Source organism: Blennius ocellaris (genome assembly GCF_963422515.1).
Source record: "Blennius ocellaris genome assembly, chromosome: 16".
NCBI lineage: Eukaryota > Metazoa > Chordata > Actinopteri > Blenniiformes > Blenniidae > Blennius > Blennius ocellaris.
Window position 1 is genome coordinate 12972174 of NC_137665.1, and position 17003 is coordinate 12989176.

General features: G+C 38.5%; 1 protein-coding gene across 1 annotated transcript in view; it reads right to left on the reverse strand.

The window, feature by feature from the left end:
• The window catches only part of baiap3 (BAI1 associated protein 3), a gene marked incomplete at both ends in the record, with an annotated part of 31978 nt that extends 15636 nt beyond the window's left edge, over positions 1–16342 (reverse strand). Inside the window, 5 exons of the mRNA XM_080510709.1 lie at positions 1252–1311; positions 1847–1954; positions 2166–2249; positions 3844–3931; positions 16209–16342. Coding sequence (XP_080366835.1) covers positions 1252–1311; positions 1847–1954; positions 2166–2249; positions 3844–3931; positions 16209–16342 — 474 coding nt within the window. The remainder of the gene's footprint in view (positions 1–1251; positions 1312–1846; positions 1955–2165; positions 2250–3843; positions 3932–16208) is intronic.
• Positions 16343–17003: the final 661 nt, after the last annotated feature.

Here is a 17003-nt window from a genome sequence, read left to right on the forward strand (position 1 = left end):
CAAGGGCATCTGCACTCCCACTGAGCCTCTCCAGGCCATGCTTTTTACTTTATTACTTCTGCACTGGTCAGACTGTGAGCATGAGAAAAGAGTCACAAGTGAGAGTTTAGTGATGTTTCTAAACCTACAAGGGGGTATTTTCTATTAAGAGTTGAATTCCTGTCTTTCCACCATAAGTTCACCCAGAGCGACTTTCTCCCAGCACAATGTAAGAGTGTTACAGCTTTTTACAGCCAGAGAACATAATGCATTTTTGGATCATTTTGTCATCCAAGAAATGTCTTTCGTGTTTTAAAGTGTGTTTGTTTTTTTGTTGTTTTTTTTTTTGGGGGGGGGGGTGTGACATCATGTGTTTGGTTTACATCAGGTGGACCACATAACAGGCACAGGGAGAACATGCTGACTTTATACAGAAATGTGACAACAAATATTACCAGCTGGCCTCACCTAATGCAAAGTAAATGTAAAAATAATAAAGGCAATGCTATTTAATGTTTTGTACAGAATACTAATCATGACAATGGCTGTTAAACATTACTAAGATTTTGTATAAAGTGAGTTAAATGTCATGCCCATGTAAATAGATTATGCTTTTGATTTGCTTATGATCAAATGATGATGATGATGATGACAATAATAATAATAATAATAATAATAAATACAATGACTGACATATTCAAACAAGGGTACCAAAATGAGTGTTTCACAGGCCTGAAGTCATGTTTAGATAAAACTAATCTGAAGTGTTGGACGTTGAGGCACATACAGCTTTGCCTGACACTGAACATTGTCATACAACATTTATTATTGACATATTTCCACTATGACACCAGCTCTATGACAGGACCTTTTAGCATGATGGCTCAAACAATTTAACAATGTTTATAATTAGTATCAGGAGTGACAGTTTCACACAACTTTATTTATTTACTGTAAGTTGATCATAGATAGGAACATTTTCTGCAGACGTATTTAAATTGATGTCAAAACTTGATCACCAGACTGTAAGGAAATAGAAAATGACTGTTTTGAAATGTTATATTCTGATTCAGAAACTGAAATGAAAACGGAGAAGGAAAAAAATGTATAGCTCACCACAACTATGGTGGGCTTGTTAAAGTGTACTGTATTTCCTAGTAGTCAAAGTGTACAGTTTACATATACTTAACTATATCTTTATGAAAACGTTATAGTCGTAGATTGAATGTGGTCCTGTGAATATAATTTGCACAACAATATGAAATCTCTCACCTTAGATTCTTTAACTTTTTGGAGAATGATATCATGCTCCTCCTCGCCCATATCAAACACCTCGGAGAGATGAACAATCACAAAAAGGACGTTAGAAGCAACAACAACCTTGTTAGGTTGTTAAATTTACACCAAGAGCCACCATGTATAAAACATTCCCTCATCAAAGTAGACAAGACACATTATATAATCTTTAGCTATGTCACATTCCTTGACCTGCTGCGAACACAAGCTGCACACCTTGTAAGAAGACGCCCACTCCAGACAAAAAAAAAAAAAAAAAAAAAGAATATCTAAGCGTGACACCATCTGAATGAATGTAATATCACAGCTGAATATCAGCACACAGTGTGACTGGGCTTTGATGTTTAATCAGTTGTGAGCCAACAGCATCTGCTCTGATTCTTACAGGCTGCACACAACAAATAACACTCTCTGTAAGGGTAGATAGATAGATAGATAGATAGATAGATAGATAGATAGATAGATAGATAGATAGATAGATAGATAGATAGATAGATAGATAGATAGATAGATAGATAGATAGATAGATAGATAGAACACACACACACACACACACACACAGGTCAGTTACCTTCAGCAGGTAAGCAAACAGCTCGTCATCACTTTTGACCTGTTCTGGTGAAGGCACTCCGACCCTGTTGACCACCGTGTACACAGCTTCCTCATAAAGCAGGTCCAGCTACATGAAGACACACTCCACTTAATAACTACCTCTCCAGAAATAAATATGAACTAAAATGAAAAGCCAGCGTTGCTTTTCCCTTTGTGCATTCTGCTGTGCTGCACATCTAAAGCAAGACATGAAAAGCCACAGCTGTGTTGTTGTGGCCGGTTTGAAATATGAAGCCCTGCTGAAATTCGATAAAAACAGAGAAGCTGAGCCGACACACCTCCGTCCTGCTGATTCGGTCGGCGATAAAAGCCTGGTCCACATGCTCTTGAGGTGGCGGCACTGTGCAGGCCCCTCTTTGGCTCTGTGAGAAAACAACACCAATTCATCCCACAGGGAGTGAGGAAAAGCCAATGTGACAGTAAAACATGACTGTCAGGACTTTAGAAGGAGTAACCTCCTGCCATACCCTTTAGTCTACTGTCAAGTCACAGGAGACAAATGCAGTAACTTTAGTGCACTTCTATGAGAATAACTGTATTCAAAATATCAATTAGGTCCACAGTCATTTCTACAGTAATAGGGAGCATCACTTGACCTGTGGGGTCACATAAGTGAAAAAGCTGCGTTTCACTGTGTTCTTTTTCAAATCAGTAAACACTGCCTCTACAAAGACTTGTTGAAATCTGTCACAGAAGCACAGGATTTCCAAGGGGATGCACTTATTTTTCTTTGCATGACTGCGAGTGGCAAAGTGACCGGGATACAACAAGGGAAACAAGATAAATCTCAGAGGTAAATCCTCCACAGTCACAACAACATTGAATTGATTAATTAGACAGAAAAAGATATTTGACACAGTTGAGCCACACATGTACAGTTTGGACCTACAAACTGATAAATAGCTAGAATGTGCACTTTTGTGTAACAATGTACATCTCAGCTTAGAAATCATTGGTTTGCAGAGGTGAGAACTCTTGATTCACTCAAATAAAAACATGCATTTTAGGTGAATTGGTGACTCTAGATTGTGAGTGTGTGGTTGTCTGCCTCTCTGACTTTGCCCTGTGATGGACTGCTGACCTTGGCAACAACAAATGGTTTATAGTCAAAGAAGTGCACTGTATTCATCAGGACGGTTCAAGTGAAACATGTTTTATCAAATTACGGGGTCAAGATATAATCGCACACCCAGGCATTAACATCTCTGGGCTATTTAGTCACCAATAAACCAACTTTAACATTTTAACAGCAGGGATTTGTGATTGTTTGCATTGTGAAGATAGTGTGTATGAACTCATGCATGCACAAGGAAAACTTGAAATCTCCACACAGAAAAGCCCCCAAACCAAGAATGAAACCAGGATTTTCTCATTTTGAGGCAAATATGCGTCAAAATAAACCACTGTGCAGCTCCCAGAAGTTACTGCACAATAAAATCATCATATAACAGCTTCAGTTATTCTTTTTAAAGTAGAACAAAATGGAAATTTAAATTCAAATTGAACCCAAAATAGTCATTTCAAACGTCCACATTCACATTGGAGGAGATAAAAGGTATGTATGTCTTTCCATTAACAGAGGAGGTATGCGTGGAGATTTCTCATGTTGTGATTATAATCTATTGTTTGCTTATTGCCTATTTTATACTCTGTTGACACACAGCAATTTTAGAAATGAAGCCATAAAATTATCGCTATACAAACATGTAAATAAAGCAGGATTGGCGAGCTGTGTCAGTGGGAGGGAGTGAACATGGATCCATGGACAGCAGCTTGTCACAGCTGAGCTTCGAGTCTTCAGCGCGCCCTATTTAACCCAGTCCTTCTGTCTACAGACGTCACAGTGGCCATGGCAGTGGGCTGGGAGACGGCACCGAAGCCGAGTCGCCACAGATAATTATGCTTCAAGTGTGTTAACAGACGGAAAGGTGAAAGTTGGGTGAGGGGTGGCGTTACCTCAGCCTGGGCCGCCCGCATCATGTTCTCCTGCTTCTGCAGGATGGCGTTCATACGCTCAAAGAACTCCATGCACTCCTCAGACATCCTGCCAAGAGAGAGCACGTTCACAGAGAAGCCTGACTTCTAAAAATAGAGCTTGAAGTGATATACCATGTTGTCAACATTCACAACATTCACATTTCATCAGTTTAACCAACAATGTTCAAAAACAGCGTGAGTCGGTGACATGGCGTAGCTTCATGTTTATAGACACAATGCCAAAGCGTCCGTTGATGAAGATGATCGTTATGTTTCAGCTACTGGACTCCATCCCCTGAAAGTTCATGTCGGTTTCAGTTATCAAACCCCATCTTGTCGAAGCATTCAACATGTCTGCACTCCATATGAACCGCGTTAATCGGGTCTGATGAGTGGGGCTGTGTGCAAAATGCAAATGATGTTTTTCCGTTTCCTCCAGGTGTGAGTGATTCCCCCGACTCCCGCTGGCCCCAGTTGTCATGGTGATATGGGCATAGTCACGGAGATAGGGGAGCTGAAACTGAACACTCTGGGAATCCCCACCAACACTACCTTCACCCCCACATTTCCCTCCACCTAAACGTCTGAAGAGGCGTCTTTCTGTATGGAAATCAGCCACGCTCTCCGCCCTAATTTCCCCACAACCGCCGCCAACACTCAACACAACCGCCCCCCCAAGCTTCTGTCTCCTTCCTCTTCTCTCAGCCAACGCTATCACATTATACAGAAGAGCTGTCCACAGAGGCCCTGACACGCTCTTTTATTAGCGTCATCGCATCGCAGCGGGCGTGTGGCAGCCCATCCCAGAACCCACTGACTCTCGCCACAGTGGGAGAGCGGATGGTAAACCCAGGAGGTATTGATGGAGTGGAAGAAGAGGCTGATGAGGTTTTCTTTAGAAATGGCCTCAATAAAACCTGAGAGGTGGATGTGTTGTAGTTTAAACTAGATATGGGCAATTTCAAATATTGCCAGGTGCCGCATAAATTTCATTGTTACTTACCGGAGTTCAAAATGATCACCAAACACTTCAACCATATGAGATATGTGCTGAACGGCTATAATGATGGTCTCTGAATTTCGTTTTTAAATCATCACACATGCATGTCAGAAATTTAGTTTTTTCCTTAAAATTCATAAGTGATATTATAACAGAGAAACCAAGCCTTATTCTTCCAGAATGTTGAATGCAGGAAAACTCAGAACTAAATATAATATTCAAGTAAGAATTACAGATGACGATTGGTCCAATATGTCGGAAACACACCATTCGACCACCAACAGACACATTTGGAGGGAATTCTCCTGGAAGAATCTGGTTTGTTTCTTTATAACTCCAAAAATAAAAATAAAATAATTACATGTACAACAAGTATGCTGGGGAACTATGGACATTTTCATGTGAATCATCCTCAGTTGTTTTTTTTCTAATGTCATAAAATAATAGTTGTTGGGGAACAATTAAGACAAATATTTGAATATCAACTCCCCAAGAGCTGTTTGGGTGTATATCTGTAAAATCTTTAAAGTAATTGCTACACAAATAGATACAAATCTGATTAAAAAATAAATAAACAAATAAATAAATACGGTTAGGATATCACATGATGATCCTTTTTGTGTGGACAAACATTTTTTTGAGAAGGCTGGGGAGAAAAAAGATCTTTTTTTTTCATTGTGTGGATGTAGAATTCTTAGAATTCCGCCACTCTGGGACCCGTGTTAAAAAAAAACCTGTTTTCACACCAAAAAGGCCAAAAACAGCACGTTTAAGTTTCCTGGTGTGGACGGCCCCTTATTAGTCACAAGCAAAAAAACGATATCAGAAGAAATCCGGTTGAGGAAACACCACCAAGAAAGAATCAGAGGCTAAAGATTGCAGAAGAAATCATCTTAGTGGATAACACACATACTCGGACTCCAGTGGGAAAAATGGAGCTGGACAATAAACAATGAGCAAACTTAGAAATCCTTAAAACTAAAAATAACATGAAGACATATCCCGAGTGGCATTCCTTCTTTGGTTCTCTGGTTTGTATTTGTGGTTGTACATGAAAAATGTGTTTTCTTATAAAGATTTAAGTTAAAAAAAGAAAGAAAGAAAGAAATACAGTAAGTTCAGTGTAAATGTTAAATTTCTTCATTGCTTCAAAGCATCACTTTATACACATAAAACAGTTGAATGAGAGTAGCTTGGTAGTGTTTTGAGAATGTATGGAAATTATGACAACTTTTGAATGAAGCTTTCTGATGCTCTCTGCCTCTTACTTGATTTAAATTGTTTCCAATTATTTTCGAATTAAATACAAACATATTCAAAGGTGTGCACATTGTAGGCAATTAGACACATTAAAACGAGTCATAATAGGTTTTTTTTTTAACAAACGACACATTCAACAAATTGAACTCAACAACCATTGACAAGAAAAAAAGTATTTATAAAATATGAGTAATGTAAGTAGAATACGCGAATAACAACAATAAGGATAAGTGTAATATGAAGTCATGAAGTGTTATCAAATAACATTTTCACAAATGTCAAAATGTGAAAAAAAAGTTAATTATCCTTATATATAGCTTGAATTCAATAGTTTTGAAAAATATCTCCATCCTATAGTCAATGTGGTAAAAAAGATCAGTTGTAAACTGTTTTTTTGCCTCAAAGAATACAAGAAAGAGCCCCCACATGACCTGTGAGCTGCCTGCTGCCCATGTCTGGTGGAAATGATTAAATTCTTACGTCAATACCTGACTCACCTCACTAAAAAGAGTTCTCCTCCATGTGAAAAATCCCCCCCACATAGCTTTAATCAGGACCTCAGCTTAAGTTTCCTCAGCCACGTTTGGGAGTGCAGCTGCAGCCACATTACAAATGCTCATCTTCCTGATTAATTGGTCCAGAACTCATTATTCATCAGACTTGAATGTTGTCAACATTTTGTCTGATTATTCTGTGCAATCAAGGGTGCAAAATAAGAAGAGATCCAGTTTTAAATGAGGCAAAGACATTGGACACTTTACCAACAGATTGATTATTGATTGATTTACAGTAGTTGTTCACGTCAGCGATCAAAATTAGCTGTTCCTTTTTAGTTGATGTGTTTTGATAAATCTGCTGAATACTGTTCAAATTCTCATCTGCAGCTCGTCAGTCTGAGTTTGTAAGCTAAAAACTACAAAGGGAGTCGACAATCTGTGACAAACAAGGCTTGTTCCATGAATGGAGGATTGGGAGCTTTGTTTTTTTGGAGCTTACTGCTTTTTTTAAATTATTTTTTGTGCACAAACAGAACAAATACGCCTCATCTCAAGTTAAGACTTGTGTTTTGAGACACTCAATTCTCCCCACGTCTGTCCCCAATCGTTCACGGCAATATTGTATCCAGAAATCTGTCCCATCTTTTGTTGGTCAGATTGAGGATTTGTTTGGGATAAAGAGTCTGGGATTCTTCTGGGTTTCACATTCTGAAGTAGAGTCCACGTGATATAAATCCAGTCTGTTTTCATTTGATATGTCTAAAAAAGACTTTAAGAAAATATCCAACGAGGCTTATATCTTTCATCCTTTCTCAATCTCTCTCTTCCTGACACATGTGCACAAACACACGGCGAGAATAACAAACCGATTTGATGTTGCTAGGAGACGGGTCGTTTTTTTTTTTCACTTTCTTCTAATTTATTTTTAGAATTCAGTCAAATGCTTCAATTATGATTTCCTGTCCTGAGAGTGGATCAGATGGAAAAACAAATAAAAACATGCGCCCTCCAAGACTTGTTACTTGACAGATGAACGTTACTAATCGAGAGACTGAAGGTGACAGCAGCCCTTCACTTTTAACTTCAATACAATATGGCAGCGCGTACATAGTAATTAATGTTGGAGACATCACTGTCATCTGCTGCATGAAAAACAACGTGACGTCGGTGTGCATTCTATTATAATGAGTTGATTTTTTTTTTCTTCCTAAATCTGATTCATCACGGTTGCCAGTGCATACGACGAGCCTGCAGCTCATATCATGAAGGAAGATCTCCATGACAAGGATCCCCCCTCAACACAAATAAGACCACTGTTTGTTTTACTCTAATTACACGTTTGATTAAGCAACGCAACAAGGCAGGTGAAAAGGCTTCGGTGTAAAGATATGAGCGCCAAAGCTCTGACTGATTTTCTCCTCGCTACTATTATATTGTCCGACTTATAGCGGTTGAAGGCAAAGTACATCTTGGACAATTTACAGTTAATTACAGATCAAATATAGAGACTAATCAGTCTCAAATGCACGTTTCGAGACATTACCAGTGGAAACCGATGCATACACAGGGAGAACATGCAAGCAGTATATTAAACTCTACATCATCATGCAGCGGGATAATGCCATGGTGTGAAACGATTCCAGCTCAGGTGTCTCGATACTTCACAGCTTTGTGGCACATTTTGGATTTGTTCATGTGTGTGCAGGACAGGTCAGGTCAACCGATTGTTGGCATTTTAAACCAACATGAACAGACAATCCAACTGCTTAATAATAATGCGAGTTGTAAATATTGTTACACTCCTTTGGTTTTGCATGACAGGTTTTATATATTCAGCTCTAAAAGCCTGTGTTGTAAGATGATTAATAGTTCCAACATCCATTTATTTCTTTTTATGATTTATTCCAATAAAACTATAAAGATTTATGAATCAGCATTGCTTTCTTCTGACACTGTGAGTCCACCCAACTTGAACATGGCGTGTGTGAATTATAACTATTACTACTGCCCATTTATAAAAAAAAAACAAAAAAACCCCAAACAACTGTTATTAATACAGCAGGTGAGCAAGCTCTACTTTATCAAAGTACTTGAGTAAGTGTATGTCTCTACTTTACACCACATATAGTTGATTTCCAGTTCAGACTTGGTAAATAGCCTCCTAAGTACCGGTAACTGTTGTACTACAGTGAAGCTGCATGCAGAACTAAAAAAAACATGTGCTTTTTATTACTGCGGCCATAGTGCCATTTACTTAAAAACAGTCAGTCAAAAAAAAAAAGGTTTAACTGCACAGTCGGGACAATTTCTTTTTAAAGAAATACATTCTGACTGCAAATGAATGGATCCGATGTGTAGTTTACCAACCCTGATCGTCCTGGACCTCCGCCCTACATGTTTAGTATCCTTGCTCCAGACTACCTGAGTAAATTTAATGAATCATTAACAAGATCCACAGAAGCCTGAAAATGAGCAATTCATTTAAAAACAAATGTGTTGGAGCAGAGAGACCCGAGAGATACTGAAACAAGCTACTCGCCAACAACCTGAGAAAACATTTACACGTTGCTGGTTCTGTCTGTCAGTCTGAAGAATATTATAGAATAGTTCCAGCCTTTGCACTACCTACTATTGCATTTGGGATTTCTGTTTAAGGTCATTCTCGATTGGTTGTGTTATAAAAATAGGAGATCTCTGGTACAGACAGAAATCCTGCTGAAAACTGAAAAGACATTGAGCTTTAGTGTGGATCATGCAAGTTCAGGAGGAGAACGGTGTGGTGATTAAACAATAAGAATCCAATAAGTCTAAAAAGGTAGACAAATTAAACAAATGTGTCAGCAAATTGTGGTTGATGTAAGAGTTCCGAAGAATCCCATATTCAAATACTTAGTTGTTATAGCTTTTTAGATACATGTGGGGAAAATGCAACTAATTAGATGTGTGCTCCTGAAGCTCCTGAAGCTCCTGAAGCCCCGTTGACGCGACGATATTTTCAAGTGAAAACGGACAAACATTTTGCGTTTTAGGTGCTTGGAGCCATTGAAAATGCAACATTTTGAATGCAGGTCCCAAGATGTAACTTTTCAAAAACCCAGCCATTCTGTCTCAAAAAAATGTACTTTTTGAAAATGCAATGACTTCATCTCCGAAAATGGGGTAAAATGCGACTTTTAGGAAACACTGCTGCTGCGTATGTGCACCACGGCCAAAGTAAATAGTTCTTCTGCACATGGGCAAGCACGGCTCCACTGTGCAGCCCATGTCTGATTCAAGCTGTGAAATTTAGATCATAATATATTCATTATGAAGATATGATATAATACAAGGACAGTCATCAATTCATGCAGTAGATTTTGAACTTTTACTCTGAATGACAAAATTTACCAAAACGTGCTGAGAAAACGTGTATAAATTGACATAGCTGTATTCACAAAATCAAAGTTGTCAAAGTGGTGAGTTTCATTGTGTTGGCTTCGAAAGTTCATGCCTTGTGATGAAAGCAAAAAATGGTCATAACTCAGACATGTGCAGCTTGCATTAAACTCCAGATGCTTATAACGCACCATACACACAAGGTGAGTCATACATTTTTTCTGCTAAATCTGAAATTGGGTTGGTATTGTACATTCCAATGTTGTTCAAATTTAAGCCAAATGTAGTCTTTGAAATTAAGAGTCCTTGGACGACTGCCAGACCAGATTTAACCCCCCAAAAAGTCTAAATCACGACGGGTGTTTGGTGGATATCTACATAGTTTTTCAGCATTTCTGCAGTTTCTGTGTATAGGCACATAGTTTTTAAAATGACACCATGCAAACATGAACAAAATATAAATAATATTAACTATATATATATATAAAATTCTATACTTTATTGTATAGCAAGTGAAGCTCATCTGCAAGTGTCTTCATCTTGCTTCCCTCCAGACCTCTAATAACTGCTTCACATCAGGGCAAAAAATATAATTTGCTCGACCGCATCAAAGAGTTCACCTCCTCTGTGCTGCTCGGCACTCCGAGAGGCTCGGCTCTGACAGCCGGCAGCAGTACTGGGTCAACAAGTGTGGACGGAGCAGCCCAAATCCACCCGGCCTCATTTGCAAATTCTCAATTAAAGTGGGAGCGCAGACAGGTCAGCGGCAGACTGAATAGATAACAAAGATCAACGGCCTGTCTCTAATGACGTACGCCCTGGGTATGTGCTCTGCTGGAGCTCAGTGGTAAGGTGGTAGCTCCGGGGGGGCGGCATGGGAAATGAGAAAAAGGAGAGACACTGTCAGTATAAGCCACTTTTCAACGAAAACATTAATTACCATTAAAAAGATGGTAAACGTAATAAAAATTAACCACACTGACAATGCTTTGGCTTAATAAATATATGTAAACATGAAAATGAGTCATCGTAGAGTAGTCTTCAAATGTGTATGAGCAAGCAATGGAGAAATGGAAGCGAGCGACAGCTTCCAAATCCAGAGAAAAACCAAAATCTCACAAGATGCACTGAAAGACTAACAAGGACTTGAACAAAAATCATTCAATCTCACATCAGAGACGTTGTCCTTCCTGGCTCACAGTAAGCATAGCAGCCAGTTTGATCTTTTAATGTTTGAGGAAGATTGACAAACTTAAAAAAAAAACCACTATCAAGACACTAGCTAATTAATATTTGCTTCCTTTCTTTCCCTGCCTCTTTCTTTCTTTGAAGTATTACTAGCCCCTGTGTTTCAAATAAGAGAAGGAAAAACAATGCTTGTACTACATAATACTAGCCACCACTTTTTTTTTTTTTATGTGTTTGACATTTTTAACAACATTTAGGTTCATACATTCATGTAACTGTTACTAGTAAGGCAATATGTTCTTCCTACAAATGTAAATTATAAGGTCACTAAGCTATTTGTTTGAACAATTTAAGACTATAATATGCCTTTGGGTTGAAGACATCCAGGCGTGTTGATCTGCCGGTAAATGTACCATTTTCTAGGTCATCTTATGTTATTTATATAGGAGGTGTTAGTGTGTCCCTTTGCGAGCATTTATGTGTGACACTACTGCGTGAGGTTAGGCAGAGAATGTGTTCTGATAGGTGAGAGGGTTGGGAATATTCTGTATCACATTTTCTTTTTATATTTTTGATCCCTGTTTTCTTTTGCCTTATTGCTTTTACTATTGTGTCGCTTCAATATTACCCCAACAGTTAAGTCCATTAAATCTAATTATGTCTTGAATGTCTTCTTTCTTATTTAAATCCGTGACTAACTTGACTAAAGTGACTACAGGCTGTGTTGTAGGGGAAATGTAGGAGAGAATGCAACTTTTTGAAAATACTTGGGGTTCATTTCCGTGAAGATGGCGGAAAAAACAACATTTCTGAAAGGCTGCCAATGCCTATGTGCACACCAGCTGTAGTAAATAGTTCCTTTGCACATGCGCGAATATACAAAAAGTCTCAGTACTCGCAGATGTTAATGTTTATTGCGTATTTCTCTTTGTGCGGTTTCATTTCAAAAACAAACAACTGCACCCACTAGTGGCACTACATTCTAACTCCATTGTTTTCAGCGTTTCTGCTGTTTTCATGCAGTGGAATTGTGAAACATTTCTGAAATAAAAATGCAAAATAATGTGTTTTCTCATGAAAAGCCGTGTAAGTGGAAGTTGTAAGTTTTATTTCCCAATCTGATTCACCGGTTGCGATGTAACCTTGAAAAGTTGGAATGTTGAATCTTAAAACCAACCTATTCAAATTAAAAAAAAAAAAATACTATGTAGAAATAGGGATAGCTATTTGTCAAGAAACACACAAACTTTTCATTCTTTTTGAATTGGTGGAGTGGATGTGCTGTTACATAATTATAACAGCAGTTTATCAAACACCCCAGACATTTTAGTATATGTGCCACACTGGAAGGAAAAGTCATTCTTCATACTTATTTTTGCACATCTACCAAATATGAATATACACAAGACTTGTGGTGATATCCAAATGGGCTTGTGCTATCCAGGACTTCCTTGGTGCAAATAACACTTTCAGAACTCCCCATCAAAAAGCTATTCCTTCTTCTCACTTGTTCATGATTTGTCTTAGACAGGAAATTCATTCCATTAGTGAGTGAATATGTAGCAATATATGTTTCAGACACTCCCTGTTTTGACGACTCTCTGTATACCAACTTCTCACAAGGTCTATGGTCCTTAATGTCCAAATACATTTCTCCTTCTGATGAATATTTATTTTATTTCAACTGAAATAACTTCTTCTCTGGAATATAACCACAGCCAGAAATGTTTCTCTCAATAGTTTAGGAATCGATGAAGGCATACCTCAAGGGACAGATTTGATCAAACTGTGCACAACTTCGAAAACATAAAACTCGAGCAGTTACCAAATAATGAATGCTCTGAAGTTAGATGCAACACTTGCCCCTCTCCATCAAATGATTTGCACAAACAGCAAGTGATCTGACAACAGATCAAACCAGTGTGGAAAATTTTAAAAGCAATTTGCCTATAAACTTACACATATTGTATTTTGCTTTCTATATCTCGAGAATAATTTTCTTCCAGATCTATTTCTCTCACAATGTAAAAGGAGGTTGTGCCACTTTTCCTCTGAAATGCAATGAATTCCTCTGACAGTGTGGACAGGAAAATTCTTATTAAGATGTTAGCTTGCCATTTAAAAACAGTTCTCTTCTTGATTATATCTGACAACCAAATGGGCTCAAACAAAGATTGCCACTCTTTCTGTGACATCTTATATGATTGACACTATAGTACCAATCTGAGCCTCATCCCAGAAACATCATTCTCATTAGACAGAGGGAAGACAGTTTCTTAGGTGAAGAGGGATTCTCTTTTTTACACCCTCGGGCAATTTGGTTTTAGTTCAAGATTACTCTCTTGGATAAGGGGGCTATATTCTTCCCTTTTAGCAGCTGTTGAATGGTAACCTCTCCTTCTATTTACCTTTCATGGCAACAAACAAGGTTGCCCCCTTTTCACCTCTTTAATTTACTCTTGCTGTTGAACCACTATCATTTGCATTGCATCGGCATGGAAGGCTGATATTAAGAGTACAGTAATATATGATTCAGAGCATAAAGAATCCCTTCATGCTGGTGACATACTTTTATATCGAACTGACCTATTAGACAGTCTACCAAGAACACAAACTTGCAAAAGATCAAGCTCTAAAGGTAAGGTATGAAAGAACGAGACAATACAAGTGAATGCATAGCAAAGATGATCACCTTTAAACAACTTTCTTTTAAAGTCAGCTAACTTAAATTTAAACCAATTTCAGATCATAGAGCATGGATCCTCTAAAGAAAAGCCACCACCACATTTTCTCATATGTTTTGGTCCTGCTAAATGGTGAAGTTGTTCAGATGATGAATATATAAAACTTCAACAACTTTGGTATTATCTACAAAACCTTCTCCTGTTATCGCAATGTTTGGAGTACCTCCACAAGACATGAATCTCAGTCACGAGGGAACAAATATAACAGTTTTACCACGTCTTTTAGTGGAAAGACTGCTTAAGTGGAAAGAAAAACTCCCACCAACCAATAAACTATGGATCAAAGACCTTCTGCATCATTTGACATTGGTGACACTGTGACAATGACCCCATATAATTATTTACATTTTATGCTCTCTCCTTCTTGCAAATACCCTCAGATGTTTGTCAGACGACGTTTATTTGTACACATAATTGTACAATATTTGATCAGTGAATTGTACCGTAGCATGTGCATTGATGGGGCTAAGTTGGAGCAAAACATGAGAGGGAAGGTGTGACACTGTATTTAACCAATATGTTTGCAAACATTGCACAGTACATGTATTCCAAATATTAATATAAAAAGCATTGAGTAAAAAAAAAAAACAAATCCGATCAGCGTGAAATGCAGCATTTGAAGTTATCTCTTATGATAAAAATAGGCACTGGTTGTCATTACAAGGATAAGTTCACATCATGGCAGTGGCCTATGTTTAGGTTGCTATAGAAACCTCAGGTTCATACTATTACTTTCAGCTCCAGATGAAGCTTCAAAACAAGACTGGGGAAAAAAAACGTGACTGATTTTACCTGAACCACTTTGCTGGACTGAGAGAGGCAAAGGGAATGACTGCACCTGCCAACCCTAATCCAACCGCCTCCCCGCTGAAGAAAGACCATGAATAAATATAATATCAAAGAGAACCTTCCAAGAGGTAAGAACCAAATCAGAAGAACCAAAAATCAGGAACAGTGTGGACAAATCCAGAGTTCCTCGAGAATATAGCCAGATAATGAAGCCATATCTAATGACTTAACCTCATTTTCTAATTATCGATATAATTTGCCTCAATGAAACCTTTCAAAGCCTCGAAGAGCTCCTCGTTTGCAACCCACATGTGTGATACCACACAGATTGATACTGTCAGTTCCATTAACAAACATGTCTTTAGCAGGATGAGGAAGTGAAGTCTGACCAATGATCTGGGGTTTGACTTGGCCTTGGAATACACAAGGCCAAGCCAGTTTAAGTCTTAACTAATTTCTTAGTGACATTAACTCATTCAGGTTCCTCCCAAAATGTCATTGGCCTGCACTTCCAAGCAAATAGAAGTGACAGTGGCATATTGGAGAAAAATTAAGTTAGCTAACCACATTGTAGTTGTTTTAATTATTTTAAATATTATCTATACATTGATACCATATTCATTGAATACTAATGTTACATCAGAGTGATTTCAGAGTAATTCCCCAATAATCGAAAAGGCAAATCCCAAGGTGCTCCACTAAAATGTTGGATCTTTAATTAGAGAAAGTGGCATGAAATAATCATTTAGACACACAAACACATTAACCAAACGTGCTTCATGGTGTTGGGAGAAGATGTGGCTCTAACAGCAGCAGTGTGCCATGCAATGTGGCACTCATGTTAAAAGAGGCATGCGGCCATCAGGCCCATGTGGTGTAAAACTGATACAAGAAAGCAGCATCTGTGATCCCCTCGGTGCCTGCCTGTGAATGTTATTTCATAGTGCGTTTGACGCGTCCTTTGGGGAAAAGGCAGCTTGTGAATGGGCTACTCACCATAAGTCACAACTCCAGAATGAACGCCAGGCAATTAAAACTGTATGTTGACAAGAAGCTATGACCTGTGGCTTCAACAGGACGACTGATGGAGAACAAATGAGGAGCAGACATGAATTATTGCTTATGAGAGCGTGCTGCTGCTTTCCAATGGTTGTCATTATGTTTCTGAGATGCACTGACTGCACCCTAATTTACTGAAGAAGATTGTAGTTACCAGAGCCGCCTCTTCTGCAAAAGAGCAGCGATAAACACATTTTAATTGTACCTGAAAGAATTTTTCTCTTACTCAAACTGAAAGATTAAAGCTGCAGTTGCTACATTTTCTTTAATACCACTGATGGTGAAACATTTACAGAAAAAAATGCTCCATATTCATATATTTACAACATGGTCTGTGTGACAGATACCAAATTACCACAACAGAAATGAATGACTGCATTAAGCGTGCGTGAGTCTGCATGTATTCACTCACTCACTCACTCACTCACTCACCTGCGAGGTAAAGGGTCAGGACAGTGCGTGAGGGGGCTGCTGGCGTTGGGAGGCGGCTCCCTCCGGCTCCTCAGCGACTGGCTCCTCTGTACCTGCCGCAGCACGCTGCTCTTCAGGTCCAACAGTGTCGTCATGATGTTTCACTGGCAGAGCAGAAACAGAGAGCAAACCTTGAAACGCCATCATGGAGCTTCAAGCTTCGCACGGCCAGAGTCCATTCACCTCTTCTTTTAGGATTGCACTGATTTAGTCTTGTGCAAATCCAGCCGAGCTTTCATTTTAACGGTTAGCTGCATAAGTCGAATGTCCAACAAGTTTTGTATTGTTGAATCAAGTTAGTATAACAAAAAACAAAAAACAAACCAAATATAGAGTACAATGTTTGTTCATGAATAGCCTAAGCTGTAATATACACTCAGAATATGTGAGGAAAGCAGCTTAGTCAAAGTGAAATGATGATGCAACTATGTTGAGATGTGCAGTCAGGGGAGGCTGATGAGGCTGAATATTCCCCCCCAAAATGATGATGACATGAAAGCATCTCAATATTTGTAGGTTGATTTGTGCTACAAATCCGCACATTCCTGGTCAAATTATGAGGCGTTGCATACAGTAAATCTTAACTGTTTTACCCCCCTCAGATAATACAATCCTTTACAAACCTCACTTATCCATGTGTGGATGATTTTGATAAGAGCCATGAAACTAAACAATAGTAAGTTTTGTAATATAAGCTTCTCCATTGGATTCATGTTTCTGTAATTCCGGGTGCAATGAGTCAGCGCTCCAACACTG